Source organism: Thermobia domestica, chromosome 6 (genome assembly GCF_964235325.1).
Source record: "Thermobia domestica chromosome 6, izTheDome1.hap1.1, whole genome shotgun sequence".
Classification (NCBI taxonomy): Eukaryota; Metazoa; Arthropoda; class Insecta; order Zygentoma; family Lepismatidae; genus Thermobia; species Thermobia domestica.
Genome location: NC_137459.1, coordinates 297,752,505 through 297,771,701, shown reverse-complemented (window position 1 = coordinate 297,771,701; position 19,197 = coordinate 297,752,505). Strand labels below are relative to the sequence as shown.

Here is a 19,197-nt window from a genome sequence, read left to right as displayed (position 1 = left end):
TATTTATAAATTTTCTTACCACGTACCCTTCTAAACGGAAATGGAAATATAAATTTTCATCAGTAATAATTATTTTAATTTCTTACGCTGTATTTATGGCAATCAAGAACAATATTTTATTGATAATGAATTCTGATTCATCAGACAAATCGAAAATTATTTTCATCTTCTGAATCGTATGTTATTCTAAAAATTCATATCAAATCATTGGATTTTGCCAAGTCTTTCTAAAATCATACCGAAAATGTTACTGGAAATGGACGATTTTTTTCCCTGATTGTACAAACAAAAACATGCCGTGTTCCTTATAATAATTTCTATTATTATTACTATGAACAGCGTGCGAGTGCAACCCAGAAGGTTCTGCTACTCTTCAATGTCATCGGAATAATGGAACTTGCGTATGCTTGCCCGGGATTGGAGGAGATAAATGCGATCAATGTGCACGTGGATATATCGGCAGTGCGCCATACTGTACTCCATGTGGTGAATGTTTCGACAACTGGGACAGGATTTTGGGTGAATTGAGAGGTAAGTACCAAACAATGTTCCCTTCTCTTAATAATAGACAGAGTGTTTATAAACAGTGATGATGTAGCAGACTTGTAATAAATTAGTCCTCAATAACTAGAATGTTTGCACAAAGATCCTAATTGTTACATAAATATTTCGTGAAAGAGAAAATCTCCAGCATCACTTTATAATTATAAAAGTTTCAGTCTAGGACCTATATAGCAGCACGAAGGTTCACAAAGCAATTGAACTCTTGCTTACCTAATGTATTGATAGTGATATCTTATTTAATTTTCTGCTTCAGCTTCTGGATGTCGCATGGCAAATGTAATAAATCAACAAGAAATCACATTTCATACGTCATTTTGCAATTTATTTCTTTTCTATCTTCGTACATTTGAATATTTTCTTGGGAATATTGTCTACCGAATAGACTTGTCCCTTAAGATTAACACAAACGAGGAAGCATTGTCCAATGAACACTCCTTAACATTTTGAGAAATATAGTGATTTCGAGATGAAATTTAAATTGATTATAATGCCTGCTATTAGTTCTTGGTGCAGTAGTAATGTGTTTCTGTATAAAATTTGCCAACATTTGATCTTGAATCACTTCAAAACACAATGTCTAATGATCACTACATTCCCTGTTGTCTAAGTCAAATTTAAAAAAAAAAAAAAAAATGTATGCTATTTCTACAATATAAGCATATTGGATAAATGTTTCAAGATGTACAATTTCTAAAATTATCTTTAGAACTATATAAAAAGTGTCAGCTAAAATATAAGTTTCAATATGTGTACGCAATACTTGCTTCTTGAGTCATACGAAAAGACATTTTTGGCACCTACTATACAAGTGATTAAACGCTGGCAATAACTTTCAGACATCATTTTTTTATAACAGGATTATGCATGTGATTAACATACAGTTCAGTTTATTAACCGAATTTAGGATTTTGCACCAGCTTATACATTTCTTTCACTTATGTGTTTTCACTGTTCCCTTTAACAGGTGATGCCCTTGCTCCTAACATAAATGAAATAAACTCATCTTTGTGTAATTAGACGAGATTTTCTTTCATTATTTATATTTCAAAGACATTCAAATTCATGACGGACAACTAAGATAAGTCTCAGAGAAGAAAACTAATAAGCTTAATAAAGACTTATAATATTATATCCTTGTTTTTTCTCTCTTTAGTTTCGTAACGATCTTAACTAGAATACTCATCTAACTCAATTTCTGTCAGATCAGTTGGGCCAGAAGCATTCTACAGTATTGTAGATACAACACTATATAAATTTGTCATTTCTTCATATACTAAAATCTTGTAAATGTTGAATATTCTAGCAGAGTAGAACAAAGTAATTCATAATAAAAATGTGCGTTTATTATTCAATTTAAATGAGAATTTCGTTTATATTTCTTAGAGCAAACTGACAGTGTAATAGAGGCGGCTTCTAAGATTAAACAGACAGGTGCAACGGGAGCTTACACTCGTGAATTTGAGAACATGGAGAAGAAACTTGATGAAGTAAGGCAATTATTGGAGAATACCACTGTTAGCTCTCATGACTTGGAGGAACTAAGTGATCTTTTGGAAACCCTGAGGTAGGATGTTTATATTTATTAATTGGGAAGAAACTAATACATAATATTTTTGTTTTTATGATCTTATTTTCTAAGTATTAAGTAACTATCACTGATCTTAATTTATGTATGTTGGATGCTGATTCTTAGCACATGTAAAGGGGAAGTAAACACTGATTTATAACCTAACGTTTAATTGTTTGAAGTAAAATAAATTCAAGGCAAACTTACAGCTCACAGATGACGAGAAGAACCCTAGCAGAAGTAGTGTGACGTAGGTATGGGCTCGCCCACTTTTCGCACGGGGGTTTGAAATGACACCACGGAATAGCACACAGATAACTACCCGGAGTAGCAGATGACATCTAAGTATAGACCACACCTCAAAAACCGAAAATGGACTTGACCGTGTCGTTGACCTTTCCCCGCTGCCCCTGTTTTAGGATTCTTCTCGTCATCTGTGAGCTGTACTCCAAGATAGCCAAGCGTTCAGACTTCATTATTTATGTATTTTAGAAATAGGAATAAGAATAGAACCTCATCAGTAGGACTCGTAACATTTCCACTCCAACAATAAAATGTGACATACTTTAAGAAAGGTATCACTTCAAACGACACAGGATATTTTTTTATTTTATTATTTTCAAAATAAGTCATTTATTTTACGGATTTATGTGTTCTCTGCACAAAAAGATATGGTAGATACACACAATTCTACAAATAAAACCGACTCATTAGAAAATTAAGAAGTTACGTAAATAAACATTTCATCACTTAATGTACATTTCAGTGAACTTGTATTTTAGAAATTGAACAGAACCCTGATTCTGGAAGTGTTTTTTGCTTTAAAGATTTTCATAATTAAGTTGTAGCTTGTAGTTTCAATTACGTTTACGTACATATGGAAATGTAATTCCTAAGATTACCTTTAGAAAAGTCGAAAATAGGCCGAGTTGATGTGAAAAGAAGAGCAAAATAGAAAACAAAATTCATTATCTCATAATTGTAGATAGAATAAATACTGATCGTACCGGGAACAAAATAATTTTAATTTTATTTCTTAGAAGAAAATTTCAAATTATTGGGTTCGATTTCGTTTTTAGAGCATTCTAAGAAACTGTTATTTTAGAAGGCTTCACACTGAATTAGCATTAGTTCGAGTGCAATTAAGTATATTTATTTTATCAGATTTGAATCAGTTTATAAAATTGTGTTGTTTTATTTCTAAATCTTTCGGGTTTTAATAGGTAACATTGTCCTCAGTATTAGCGCATCCGCCTGTAATACATGTGGTTTAAGGCTCAATTGCGAGTAAAACAGCGAGTATTACTGTACAGGACAAACTTGAAGCAGTTAGCATCTTCGGTCCCCGCGTCTCCTGTAGGAGACATTAACGTTAAGAACCGAAAGAACAAACAACTTTTCTATGTTTTTAATTCCCTGTCAGGTAGATCAGGAGCGTTACCTTAACTCATGTTGTATGCACAGTACTTCGTAATAAAACACATTTTGCAATAGTACTATAATATACACCCATATGTTTTATTTGGAGTTAATCAGTGTAGAGTGCGCCCTTCTTTGGTGCTAGGGGCCCTGGTTCAATTCCAGGCCATGTGAGTTCGTGGTGGACAACATCGTTTCCGTATGTTTTCTAGGCGTAGTCCCATTTCCTTCCACATTCTCATTCTATCAATTATTTTTCAATAATTCACTTCCATCAATCACCCGTCTCTTTTAGCCTGAAGACTTGACCATGGGAAGATATACTACAAATATAATTTAATTTCATGTTCTAGTAAGTTCCGCTAGGCTATCAGCCAGGAGAAACTATTGACTTTCGACGTTTCGAATGCAGACATTACATGTATCTTTATTGATTGTTATGAGGAAACCAGATATATCTGTGGAAGATATTTAGTCCCTTCATAACAATTCTTTAAGATGAATGCAATATCTGCATTCGAAACGTCTAAAGTCAACATTTTCATCTAGCTGATAGCCCGAGGAAACTTATAAGAATCACGTCACAGGAAAAATTCAATTCTTACTTAATTTCGTGTGTTTTATTTGTTTTTGTTATTCATTTAGTTCAGATATGTAGTAAAGGAGTGACAAAACTGAAATTACTTTTGTGAGGTTTCGGTTAGTTCACTCAACTTTCATAAATAACTGAAAATAAAACCTGAATATTCTTTGGCCAGGTTAATATGAATGTCACCAGTGACTAAATGTGAGGTGAATAAGTAGTTTGGTTTACCTTACTATTATCTTAGTTCATTGGTGTTTGTAATTATATGAAATGAATTATTAGCCAAGCAATACTTAATACTACTAATTTTTTAACCAGTTAAATTGTATGTATTTAATTTTACTTTTAATTAAAAGTACCACATGTACCAGCTTTGATTTAATTTATGTATTGCAGTAGGTCATTCTGCCATATATTTTCCAGTTTTCTGCAACTAATGCTTAATTATCCCGTATTTGAATTAATTGGTTCTTTGTTACTTTCGACCGAAGAAAGGAGAGAAGGAAGTATGGCGATTGTAAAAAATCGAATTCGAGATTTCACAGATTTACCACGTTTCATTACCCATATATACCGAAAACGTGATTTCTCGATATCTGTTCGTCCGTTTGTCCTGGTGTACACTCGCGTAGAGAGATATTGTTCAGCGTATCTGAACCAAATTTTAAACTTGATGTTTTTATGTGATTCTCCACAGGAATTTTTCAAGTTTTCTTCCTATCCCTAAAAATAGGGGTAGTTTACTTAAGGGTGAAAATAAAATTGCTATTTTCTCAAAAACAGCTCCAACGATTTGGTTTATATTTCACAAATATATTTTTCAGAAACAAATCTATCATGTAGTATAAGACATTTCTCTGGAAAATATCGAGAACGGGTAGTTTACTCTTGGAGTGTTTTCTTTCGGTCGATTTTCTCAGAAACGACTCGGGTGATTTTGTTCATATTTCGTAAATAAGTATTTCACTAACAACCTGACAATATGGCATAACTCATTTGTCCTGAAAAAATTTACGAAGGATAGTTTGTTCTTGGAGGTGTGTTTTGACAATTTTCTCGAAAACAACCCAGGAGATATTCATGTTTTATAAATAAATATTTCATTAGTATGCCTATAATATTACAAAATCACTTCGATGAGAATGTCCAAAAGGGGTAGTTTAGTCTCGGAGTGGGTTTTTTGAAATCTTGCTCGTACTTCAGAAGAAAACATTATCAGTAACTGCAGCACAACATGATTTGGTTTAAGGAATTGGAACGAGGATTTTAGTACAGTGACCCATACGTTGTTTTAATTGTATAAATTGGCATCAGAAGAAAATACTTATTCCATACAGTTCTTCTTTCCTTATAAATGGATCTGTGTGATGATTGGTCGATTGGTTTGGATTTTAGTGTTCCTTTCAGCATCGAGACTATATGAAACATGGATCTATAGCTGGATGTTGAATCGGAACCACATGTGCTCCCACCGCGAATTGAATCCGAGTCTCCCGCACCGAAAGCGCGTGTACTAACCATGGAGCGACGAGGGAGCTCATGAATCAGTTTGAGTAGTTCTCTCTACATGAAAGAAAAGTTCTCAAACTGATCTATTTGTTCTCAGCGTTATTGATAAAGGGGCATATAGAGTGCGTATGTATTTTTGTTGGTGACCGTAGCCTTTCCTATATCCTGTAGAGTAAATGAGACTGGAATTCCTGAGCGAATTGAACCTGGTGTTTCACGAATCAAAGCTAAGCTCTAACAACTTGGGAGCCCATTTACATGTCAATATTGTGTTGCTGGTTACCTGTCTTTGGGTATGATTTACTCACATCCCTTGGAACAACTTTCTCTCTCTGTCATACACATACGCCATTTTTAAATGTGTGTATAAGGTAAGTGCACCAATAGCTGACACTTTAAAGATGCATTTGTAAATCTATTGCTTTGGTTTGTAAATAAAACAACATAGGAGGAGTATGGCTTTAATAACTGAAAGGTTTAAGTTTAACCCACAAACGCCCCTTGTGCCACCAGTGACCCACTTTATGTTTCACTACGTTACATGGGCTATATCATTCATTTAGGCAAAAAAAAACCCGTTGTTCCACTTCAGACACACTACCCGTTCTCTTGTAAGAGTTTCGTTCACTTCTCTTCTCAGGTTTTCGATGTAACACGGTATTGTTCAGGCAGTTGCTAGTGTATGCAAATTTTTGTTACCTAACTGGTCTTGGGGGGCCGCGGTGGCTCAGTGGTAGAGCGTTCACCTCTGGTGCTAGGGGTCTCGGGTTCAAACCCTGCTCCCCCCAAGTAAACTTTGTGGTGGACAAACACCGTGTGCGTGGGTTTTCTCGGGGTTCTCCCGTTTCCTCCCACTTTCTTCATTCCATCATTTCATTCATTACTCATCATCACCGTCTCCTTTAGCCTAACCGGCATAACCGTTGGACGTAAAACTTAAAGATTTAATTTCATTTTTTCTTTTAATATGTAGGTTAACCAGAAGTAACAGTACTTGTAGTAGGTATAATCTGCTCTTTGTTTGAGTACTTACGCAAATATATCCATTTAAAATTTCAAAACATTTCTTACCTTTTGTTAACGCGATATTTCTCGATTTCTTCTATTAGATATGCATTCACATTGGAATCATATTTAGATGTTTTGATTTTTTTTTTTTTTTTTTTAAATGTCTTCACATGCATGCCATGTTTGTCCTCAACTTTCGCCCAACACCAGCCATATCTAGTCTTTTAGTATAACATTGACGAAAGCTTCGTTTTACTTGGTCTCCAAAACTTTCTTGGAAAATATTCACTTTCATATCAAACAGTTAAATAATCATTGACGTGAAAATTGCCCTCGAACTAACTTCCACTAGTTGACAGCCTTCCCTGTTACCAATCTCTGCTATCTCCGTCAAGTTGAAGCTCAATGGAAAAGTCGGATGATTCTTCGAAGGAAATGTCACATTTTCTCCTTGGTCGAACTTTTAGTTTCTACTCTTCTTTACCTTCTTCGGTAATTTTCTTTGCTTTCTCCTTTCTTCCCTTTCTCTCTGGATACGTTCCTTTTCCTTTCGCTTATTTTCATGATATTTCTTCCACTCTGCCGATGTTGCGACTGAAGGTATTTTTTCTCTTCTCCTCTTTAAGGTAGGCATGTTTTTATGAAGCGGTGAAAATAAAGCTCTTTTAAATGGTGAGGGAATTAGGGTATCAGTACTTTCCTTTGCGTCCTGTTCTTAGGTAGGAACGTCAGTTTCTGTAGTTTCCGAAGTGCTTGCAATTGAAATATCAGTAGTTTCATGTGTATTTCGATGAGTAGATATTTCTTCCGTGACTTACTCGTTGTCTATTCTGGGTAGAGGATCACATCTGTTACACATCTCTGCATCCAGTTTTATAGATTTCCAAAGAAGATCTTCTATGTTGCCTAACCACGCGCTATCACAATCGGAGATTTTTTTAACATTCTCAGTACCAATTCTTTGTTCTAGGAAACACAAGAATTCATTTATTTGGCCCTGTTGAGTTTTCTTGGAGAGATTTCTGAAAAATATTTCTAAAGTTGCTCCTTTCATGAACTTTTGATAGTCTACATTATCAGCGTTGAATGGGTAGAGATCACATGCTCTGAATCTATTTTGCATTGTAATTGAAGTTGTTGACATTTTCGTTGTTTTTTCTAAAAGAGGAGCAAAGTCTTCATTCCTTAGATTTCTACGGTCATGTTTGATGCTCTACTGATGCACACCACATTTCCAAGCGCTCTTGAGTGGATGGAAAACTGAAACATCCATCGATTGAAGAACATGAGTGGAATTCGGATACAAAGCTACAAGCACAATGCCATTGTTATTACAAAAAGTGCTTAGGAGCTTAGTGAGATGCGATGCATGACCATAAAGGAAAACAAACACCGGAATTTTAATATTTGACTTTTCAAGCCATGGTTGAAACATTAGTTATTTTCATAAAATCTCTCTCCTGTCATCCAACCTGACTCAGATCTACCAATACCCCAATTCTTAGGCATTGGCTACAGAAGCTGGTATTCGTTTGTTACTGTATACAACCATCGGGGGAGCCAAAATACCCGAAGCTAAGCTGTAACCATTCATACATTCTTTTTCATCATTGCTTGCATATGTGTAAACAGTTTCCTCTTACTTACGAACTAACACTTTATTTCCTTTCGGACACAAAAAGAATGCAGTCTCGTCTGCGTTAAGAATTCTGGATGGATCTTAAGGTGCCTGGATAAAATACTGCACTCTTGGCTGTTCCAACAAGTTCATACACCTCGGCTCATTCAGTTTCCAACAAGAGGAGGAAGTGCCACTATTTATCTCTGTTCTAACCAATGAAAAGTTAAGAAAAGCAGATCATGAATTTTTGTTTTGTGAAATATTAACAATCATAAAATACTTCTTCTTTCTGTAAAATAACGATGTTTGCATCATTGCCTTGCTCAAATCCTTTTTATTATTATTATTTATTTATTTATTTATTTTCTTTTTATTATGTCAGGTCTTGGTACAAAACAATATCTTGCTGCTCCAATAAGCAACAGCCCCTGTCAGCTTTTGGACCGACATCCAAATTTAGTGAAATTGGTAACAGAAGACAAATGTTACTTTCTCGTGTAAATTATGTATGAAATTCATAAATTAATGCCGTTATGCTGTCTACCAATGCCTGACATGCAGTGTCAGCTACTGGAAAACCCTACACAAAATGACACCAATACCTGACAACCCCTATGAAGTTTTAGAGTTTGAAATTTAACAAAATTTTCCTCCCGCGATTCACTATCCTGTTTCACCAACACAATACATATTCAACACGCTACTGGAATAGAAAAAAAATTGATATAAGAGTAACGAGGTAAGTAGTCTTACCGTATTAAGAATTATTCTCACTTCTGCATATTTCCTTATTGTACGTAATTCAACTTCGGCAAGCTTCTATCAGTTGGCTCGCAAATTAACCATGATTAAGCAAAATGTTGCTAAACCACCAAAAAAAGTGTGTTTTTTCATAAATCTGTTAATGATCACAAATAACCGTATTATGTTCAATTTAAGATGAAAGTGTCAGCTTTAGGAACAGTGTCAGCTACTGATGCACTTACCTTATATAAATACGCGGTTTCGTTTTTGTATGTAAGCAGTCTTTTCCTGTATCAAAGCTTTACGTAGATTGTTGATCTTTAAATACTAATCAAAGATACGTTGTGATATATTAATGAATTACAGATAAGAGCATGTTATTTGTAAAATAGTTGTCAATATATATGTAGGGTATATTCGTATTTTGGATCCTTAATCGTAATAATGTTTGCGCTATATCGGGTATCATTTTAGATATTCATTGGAATATTTACATGCTGCCGAAATTATTTTGCTGCGTGTTATCTCGTAATATAAATACTGGTATTCATAACCGAATAGTATATAATTAATATCGTGACGTCTGAGATGGATGGGTCATGTCATTCACATACTTAATAAACCGGACACATGGAGTGTCAGTTAAGAACCTTATAGGAAAATAACGTTTAGGTAGGTCAAAAAAATTTTGAGAGAAGTAGATAATAAACAATTTGATTAGACTGGATTGGTACATAATATAATCCCTTGATATATTATTCAACTGCAATTATGGAATATTTGATGAATTATCATGTCTAACGTTAGTTCGAAGAGCAGACTGGCACATATTATTTATGCCTCGCTTGAAGATCGTTTAGACTATTAGACTCATTATTATTTCTTGTGACGCGTTCATCTTTTATTTATTTATTTTTATGGACGAATAATAGACCACATTCATTCACATATATCATAGGATCATTTCACGAAGACAAACTCTCGTGTTCGTCTTTTGTGTGGATTATCTAAAGTTTCATTCCCGATAAAAGTTCAGTGTCTATTAGCTAACAGGCATGTTACCAGGACGGCGAAGTACATAAGCTAATGAAAATTACTGCTAATCGCCTCTGTTTTCAGTGGAAAAATAATACTAAGCTGTTTCGTTAAAATTGTGTTTTATAAGAAGCGCAAAAGTGTGCTCTGAAAGCTTGGCTCATTTTTGGTAAGCATCAGTAGTCAGTGCCTTATTTAAATATTAGAAGTACATTATTTTAAACTACATGTTTGACGATTTTGTAGTATATTAGATTCTGCTTTTTAATGAATCGTTTGCTTTGTAAGAGACAAGTTATGTATCACTTTGTGATTAGTAATTCTTATTTAATTTGTTTTTGACTAAATGGCCAGTCTTTAATGCTATTAGATAGAACTTTACTGGGTCATTTACTGAGACTATATCTAGAAAAAGGAAACTATGTCAATAAGTTGAAAAATTAGAAAAATTAATAATATATCTTAGAAACGAGACTTCAATGAATGAGCAAAGAAGGAGGCATGTGTAGACCAAATGACTTGCTTATTGCCTCCTGTCGGAATCTAGAGAAGCAGGTTGTCGATTGCAAGTGGTTCCTTGAGATAGTCTTGCGGACACATGATTCACTGGCAAAGCATGGTTCTGTATGGCTATGTAAACTCTCAGAAACTACATTTGGGCGGCCTCAGGGCATGAACATGTGATTCATCAGAAGTCCTGCAGATCACGTTCGCAAACATGGAGTGTTGTATTGTTAGTGCTTTGATGTATGCGAAAACACTTTCATCTTCTGACATCGGCTTATTTTATGTGAGGTAATGTATTTGAAATCTTTAGATCTTCCTTACATATGTGATGGTTCTCGGTATTTTTAACTTCTTTCGGATTAGTTCCGAGTGAGTCATCCTATATAATATTTAGTCACTAGATATTACATACTAGCAGCGTTCACCCCGCTTCGCTGCGGTCACCCCGGAACGCAATAAACTTTGTTACTTAGATAATTTTTACTTTTTCGCTTTCAAGTGATATGATAAAAACCATAGAAGATTGCACTAATGTTAACATTATATCGCCTGTCATTTATGTTAACCCGCCCCGCTTCGCTGCGGTCACCCCAACCCGCCCCGCTTCGCTGCGGTCATCCCGGAACGCAATAAACTTTGTTACTTAGATAATTTTTACTTTTTCGCTTTCAAGTGATTTATAGCGCCTGTCAGTTATGTTAACCCGCCGAGTCACAGGGTCATGCGGGTTGCATATAAATACGTTTATTTTTATACCTATGATGAACTAATAACAAAGGATTTGTACGTATGGACACCTGAATGGTCAATTATCTCAAGACACTGGTAATTGAAAATTAAAGTGATATGATAAAAACCATCTAGGGTCCACATCCTAACAACCCCCCAAAAATGAAAGAAATCGGTTCAGCCGTATTAGCGTGATGAGCGGACAAAGGATTTTTTGTACGTATTGACACCTGATTGGTCAATTATCTCAAGACACTGGTAATTGAAAATTAAAGTGATATGATAAAAACCATCTAGGGTCCAAATCCTAACAACCCCCCAAAAATGAAAGAAATCGGTTCAGCCGTATTAGCGTGATGAGCGGACAAAGGATTTTGTGCGTTCTCTTTTATATATATAGATAGATTTTCTTAAAATGGAGCACTGATTGATAAGTGATACTTAGAATCATTGTTGCTTATAACTTAAGTAAGTCGTAACGCCGTATAAAATGTAATTGTAAGTTATGTCCTGGAACAAAATACACCATATGTGTATCCTGCTCATGACAAAAAAAAAAAAAATAAAAAATAAAAAAAATAAATAAAAAAAATAAAAAAAAATAAAAACTTCTCGATATGGAAACTAACACGTGTTAGCATCTCTAAAGAATAAAGCATATTTTATCGATCTAAAAGTATAGAAGGGTTCAGTTTAGAAGTAACTAGCAGCGTTCACCCCGCTTCGCTGCGGTCACCCCGGAACGCAATAAACTTTGTTACTTAGATAATTTTTACTTTTTCGCTTTCAAATTGCATCGCCTGTCATTTATGTTAACCCGCCGAGTCACGTGGTCATGCGGGTTGCATATACATACGTTTATTTTTACCTATGATGAACTATGGAGACTTGAATGGTCCATTATCTCAAGACACTGGTAATTAAAAATTAAAGTGATATGATAAAAACCATCTAGGGTCCAAATCCTAACAACCCCCCAAAAATGAAAGAAATCGGTTCAGCCGTATTAGCGTGATGAGTTCACAAAGGATTTGTACGTTCTCTTTTATATATATAGATTGCAAGAAAACCAAAGCTCATATCGAGAATATTGATCAGCAGTATCTTATAAAGAATTAACTTAAACTATACAAAACCAAATGAAGAACCGAGGAAACAGCTGCCTCGATAGACCTGAAATCAGTAAAATCGAAGACACAGAATCCCAGGTCTCTGGCTTACCGTGCTTGTGCGTTAGCTACTACGCTACCCAGTTCCTAGATTCAACCACATATTTTTGAGTCGTGACGTCGGTGCTGAGTATTCAAACAATAGAGACTGTACCACAACTGTTGCGCTTAGAGAACTCATAGGTGAAAATAAATACGTATGACAGTTTTTATGACTTTTTTTTTTAACGTTCCACGATTATGCACCAAAATGATAGAATGAAGAAAGTGGGAGGAAACTAGAGAATGCTGATTAAAAAAAAAAAATACCTACACACACTGTTTATCCACCACAAAGTCCACTTGACGCAAGCAGGAATGAAACCAGAGACATCTCGCACGCCTATGATGGTTGAGTTAGATGTATTAAGAAGTAGTATATAATATATTTTTCATATTAATGTAGTATTGGGTTCAACCGTCATAGTTATTCTATTTTTGACTTTTATGCCCCATGGCTCTGCTGTTAGGCTAAAGGAAACGACGAGAAATGAAGATTGAAATGACAATACATAACATCCATGCTGTGAGGGAGATCCGAATCCTCGACAAACAGGTTTTGAGATCGCGAACTGCTTAGAACACTCGATCATGCTAGCTGATAACTATAATAGTTGTTGTGTTTAGACAACCCAGGGCCTATATTAATAACAAGAGTTGACGCACTGATTGGTTCCATGTCGACTGATTGACTGAGAATGAAAACATATGGTTAGTCTTAGTTGTGGTGAACTGGGTTGGCGCACCTATGTGGTAATCTGGACACCTTGCTTCAATGTTCGACTTAGTACTGCTCTTTGACTCTTTGTGTTCATTTACACAATTGATTTTAATTTAGACAGAGCGCTTGACAAGTTAATCTTTCGAAATAGTACTTTTAAAATGACAAGTTGTAAAATATGTATACTATTATTAAAAATTTTGAGTACTTGGTCTTTCATTTCTTCTTCCAGGTAGCGTATAAGCTTCATACTGGCTAGATTGAACTTCCAACTATAGAATTTTGATAACCGTCTAATATTGCATGTTAAAATGTAGGATATAAACTAATGCTGAATTCTTTTTCTTAAATTTAATTTCAGGGATAAGCTGAACGAATCAACAGTAAACCATAATGAAGTTCAGAAATTCGTACATGACACTAGTGAGAATATCTATATTGCTACTGTCCAATTATCAGAATTGGAAAATAGGACTAAACATTTGAATATAATAGCCCAGATCTTAAAAGAAAATGCTACAAAACTGCAAGAAGCCAATGTAAAAGGTACTGTACTAGAAATCTCTTCAATCTTGAAATTTCATGAAAAGGGTATGGGGACGAATGGCAACGGTATAATATATATATATATATATATATATATATATATATATATATATATATATATATATATATATATATATATATATATACAGGGTGTTAATGAACTATACCGACGAACTGTAAGAGGTGATTCCTCCCATCAAAATAAGAGAAAAAGTTCATATGGACCTGTGGGGAAAAGTGTATAGTTTCAGAGCTAGGGCTGTCCAAATTCGCGTAAAAGCCAAATTTCAAGAGACCATATTTCGAATTTGAGAAACTGTGGATAATGGTCCATATCAGCGTAAAGGAAGTCATGCATACGCAGTCCAAAAATGCATATTTCATTAATGTTCAATAGGTGTACAGTGTATTCCCTGCATGATGAAATTCCCAGGCATGCTACCAACCGAAATTTGAAATATGCTCTGAATTCTTGATTGGTCCAAAATAGGCAAACGATAAGTCTTGATAGCAGTGAACACGGATTCCTTTGGCGCGATGTCGGAAGTGTTAAGGATGGTCAGCAGCACTCTCTGTCGTACTCGCGAAAACGGATGCTGTGATGTTTACTTTCACGCTAATAAGAGAAGAAAACTTGAAATATGCCGTAAAAAAATACATTGCATCACACGTTATTCTGAACACAAAAAACATGAAGCTGCCGGTTCCCAAGTCTTCCAACTTCCCTCGGAACCATTGGATGCCCATTGTGGTCAAGGCTTACCTTCTGCCTACTTTGGACCCTACTTGAAATCAGGGTATATCTGAAAACTATTGGGAGAATTACACCCTGTAGGGAATACCCTGTACATCTGTTGACGATTGGTGAAATATGCAATTTTGGATTGTGTATGCATGGCTTCTTTTACGCTGATAAGGACGACCATCCACAGTTTCTGGAATTCGAAATAGGGCCTCTTGAAATTTGGCTTTTTCTCGATTTTGGGCAGCCCTAGCTCTTTTCGCCATAGATCCATATGAACTTTTATTTTGATGTAAGGAATCACCTCTTACAGTTTGTCGGTATAGTTCATTAACACCCTGTATATATATACCTGTGTATATATAATATACCGTTGCGATTCATATATATACCATTCTCATTCATGTATATATGAATCAGAATAAGTAAGCAAATATATAGAAACATGTAGGAACGTCAAAATTACATCCTAACATGTGGATGGTCTTAAGATTTAATTTAATGAAAGATGGGGACTTGGCTGAGATAGGAGGAGGGGATTAGAAATTCAGTCTGTCTAAATTTAAAAAAAAAAAAAAAAAAAAACTGACTAAGATTTGAGAAAACAAAGGGAAATCAGGTAGTGTAAGTGACATAATTTGACTGTCATAAAAAAGAAAACTAGGTGTTAAAGAAGTGTCTGAATCATCAAGAATGTCTAAACTTCAGTGTCGGAAGCTACCTGTGTTTTCCCTTTCTAAAGATAGTCCTTCATTGTGCAACTTCAATATTATGAACGTTTCATTGATAAACATAAACCCTGTTCAGGTAACTGCTATACAACATGTTTCCTATATTTATTACATGAATTTACCAACAAATGTCACTGAACAATAAATACTTTTATAAATTTTCTCTTGCTATGTTTTTTTTTTCTTTCTTTCTTGCTTTTGTCTTTTCTTCTTCTTCTTCTTCTGATGATGAGGAGGAGGAGGAGGAGGAAGAGGAGGAGGAGAAATATTTGAATCGAAAAAGATATAGTCTGTTCGTGGTGTCGAGTGCGCAGCTTTCAAGAAAGCCAATCAAGTGTCCTAACAAGCAGTTTCATAGCTGTCACATGAAGACAATTACAATACACTTATGAAATTATTGGAAATTACCCATACAAAAGCACGGCTACTTTATAAATTGCTTAGTTTTCCAAGTATCAATAGATCGTCCTCAGACATTAAAAAAGAAGAAAGGTGATGGTGGATATATACACAAGTTACGGAACATTAACTATTACACAGTTCCATGAATAAACTAAACAAATAAAACGTGAATGTCGTTACGAGCTATTCAATCCGGGTTCACGTATAGCAGATGGATTAGAAATCAGAATGTATTTTCTCTCTCTCAAAGGGTAATAATAGATCTATGAAAACTCTTTTTTAGGAAATGTAAACTCCAGCCAATAGAGAAATGGCGATAGTGATAAACGAGAAATCTGAACATTACAAAAGCGTTAATGGTAACTGATGAGCAAAGATAAGGCTATATCCAGAGACTGTTTGGAAGAGATGTTTTCAAGTCTCATTAGCGAAGCTTATGTCAGTATATCAAGTGCATATTTGAGAATCTTTGGCGTGAGAATCTCTACCCACAATTTCTGCGATTGGCGTGAATTATTTCCTCCGTTTTTCCCTTATGCTTTTGTCTGTGCTCAACGAGGGCTTTCCTTTTCGATAGGCATCCTTCAGGTCTGTACGATCATGTTCGAATTGTTGACACATTTTACTATATCATTGCATTGAAGCTATGAAATTGCATTTAAGCTATACACAGCTCACGTTGAATCTCTGTACAATTTAGGAGTTTTGCCTACAAAAAGCATATTGTTCCGCGCACTTTCCGTTTGGAGTAAGTTTCCAGTCGCCGACCGTTTCATTTTCACACTAGAATGTATTTCTCACGAGTACCATAGAACGACTGTTTGTACAAGTGACCGTGACCCTGAACTCCCTTCCGACAGCGCGCAATGCACTCCGGTTCAGGCAACATGTGTAACTATTTTATTAGTTCTCCTCGTACCGTCCAAGCTGTTTTATAGTCTTTGTTACGTAGATTTTTGTTTTTGATTTGGAACCAACTGCCTTCCAAGCGTTGAAAAAAAAATGTATCAGCAAACAGATCAGGGCTCATTAACTTCGCAAAATCGCAGTCGTCATTCAATTAACAGTTCGAATAGTTAACGGATAAAGGAAAAATCTAAGGGACAGTACTGTCCAGTACAATGTAAATAAGCGAAAGTTAAAAAGAGCTGAAAGAATTTAATGAAAGCCATTAAATAACCCTCAACAAAGAGAACAAGGAGTAAAATCAAATGTATGATTCATGTAATATATCGGACATCGGGAATGAACAATATAACAATACTACCTCTGGTGTGTGGGGTCCCTGGTTAAATCCCCGGCCGAGTAAGTTTGTGGTGGACAACATGGTGTCCGTGTGTTTTCTCGGGATACTCCCGTTTCCACCCACTTTCTCATTTCACCAATTCTTCCATCATCATTCACTTGATTTAATCATAGTCTCCACTAGTCTAAAGGGCATTAATGTGGGACGTTAAACTGAAAATTTTCATTTCAATATAACAATGGAAAACAGGTGACACACGAAGCCGACATTTCACATTTTGAATTTGGATTCTTCTTTTATTATGCTTACATTATATATATTTTTTATGTTTCACATTTTGATTTTAAAAACTGGAAGACGTGTGTGAAGAGAGTTGTTCACAAAGCAAAAATAAAAGACACATGTAAGTCTTCCGGTATATATCGAAATCGAGGATACAATACTATGAATGATCGTATTTTTTTTTTTTTCTGAATTGATAGTTCATTGCAGAATAATTCTGAAATCACTTCATGTAGTCCAGGCTTCAGAATTCAACTCATACAGCAACTGCGTAGATGTGTTTATGTCAGTAGCGTGACTTGTCACCAATATTACACAGAATCCTTTAACTAACTGAACAAAATCCTTATTCGTGGATATCATATAAACTATCTTGTCAATTGGAAAATTTCCAGCTAGAGAAGCAACAGATGCAAGTATGAAGATATACAGAGAACACCACAGTAGAAAAGTTTCGAGACCTTTCAACGATTTGGTGTATTCAAAACATTACTGTTGAGCTCGGGCCAATTTATCTCAAGCATAGATGCTCAAAAACAAAAGGAAATAACTACTTCCTGAAGAGTGTCTTAATTATAATATCTGAGGAGAAGGTGCGGAAGTAATTGAAATGTCCTCATCGGAAGACGAATAAATATTTTATAGTTAACAAATTGTTTCTATCGTTGTAGCCCAAGAAGTGCGAACGAATAGTTTGAGTTGTGTGTCAATACATATAATCTCAATACATTATTTTTGCTTGCTACAACAGAATTCGTTACATCTTATTTTACATAGCTCCGCAGTTGCCTCGTAATAATGAGTCAGTACTAATAACAATATATACCTTCAGCTGGGATGAACCCGAAACGATGTCCACTAGAGGACTAATCTTTAACTTCAGATTAACAGTAAATTATCCATACGCTATTAGTTTATTTAGATACTCTACATGTCCAGACTTGTTTTTATCCGACCTCTAATTATGCCGATTTTGCCATATACAAAGCGAGTGATCATTATATTCAATCATTAAAGTAATTCGCATTTTGTTCATTCTTAGGAAATGGTAACAATTCTGTTTCCAAGTAATGAAAATAAATAAATATATTTTTTTTTTTTTTTTTTATATCTCAGACCTCATTTCCCAACGTTGAAACACTAAGATCGCACTGTCGCTTCTTCATTAAATTAAGTTGATCATACTCGATTTTTTTTGTTTGTTCAGAACAGTGTATTGTTAAATTGAAAAAGAGAATTAAGCTAGTTGTAATGTTAAGAGGACAAACGTACCTCTTTTTCATGCATTTAGTATGGGAACTACGTTTATGTAATTCACAAGTATACGATATATTGTTAGTACCCATAGAATCTGGAAGTTCCTTGCGAAAATCTTTGTATATTTTTTATGTTACGTATTGTATAGACGTCACAGTTTTATTTATTTATTTGGCATATAGGTGCTCTGAATCTCACCCGAGAAGCTCAGAAGCGTTCACAGGAGGCTCAAGAGAAGGCGAACAAATCACAGGACGTAGTCACTAATTCCACGCGACAACGCCGAAGAACAGAAGCGTTAGTAAATCGAACAGAGGAGCAGTTTAATCAAGGCACTGTGGATAACAATGAGACGCTAAACTATCTGTTAGGGAAACTGGACGATCTGAACGGTCAAATTCCAGATCTAAATGAACAGGTGAGCTCAATATTTACATGGATATCTTGTCAAGTTACTGTTAACATACAAAATATACCAGCTTGTTACTAATGGCCACTAGGCCGTGTTATAGTGAATTCCAATACGAAAAAGCTATTTGTGATATACAACTATATGATGATCTAGAAAAAAAAATGTACCTTTTCAGTAAGAATCATGTAATAACCGAAAGTCCTTTGTCAAATGAATTGAAAGTATTTCTGAAACACACTGTCGATTTAAATTGTGCAAAGCTGTTTTCACTGAAGGAAAAATTTTGTTATATCTTCAGTTGGTAATATTTTCATATATTATTGGTCTTGTAACATATTGTAGTTGAAATATGTTGTTTCTA

General features: G+C 35.0%; 1 protein-coding gene across 2 annotated transcripts in view; it reads left to right on the top strand.

Moving 5' to 3' along the window:
* Window positions 1-19,197, top strand: part of LanB1 (laminin subunit beta-1) — a 396,592-nt gene that overhangs the window by 348,122 nt on the left and 29,273 nt on the right. For both annotated transcript variants that reach the window (XM_081762898.1, XM_081762899.1), the window contains 4 exons: window positions 340-531; window positions 1,948-2,128; window positions 13,580-13,764; window positions 18,607-18,842. In XM_081762898.1, the coding sequence (XP_081619024.1) occupies window positions 340-531; window positions 1,948-2,128; window positions 13,580-13,764; window positions 18,607-18,842 (794 nt within the window). The remainder of the gene's footprint in view (window positions 1-339; window positions 532-1,947; window positions 2,129-13,579; window positions 13,765-18,606; window positions 18,843-19,197) is intronic.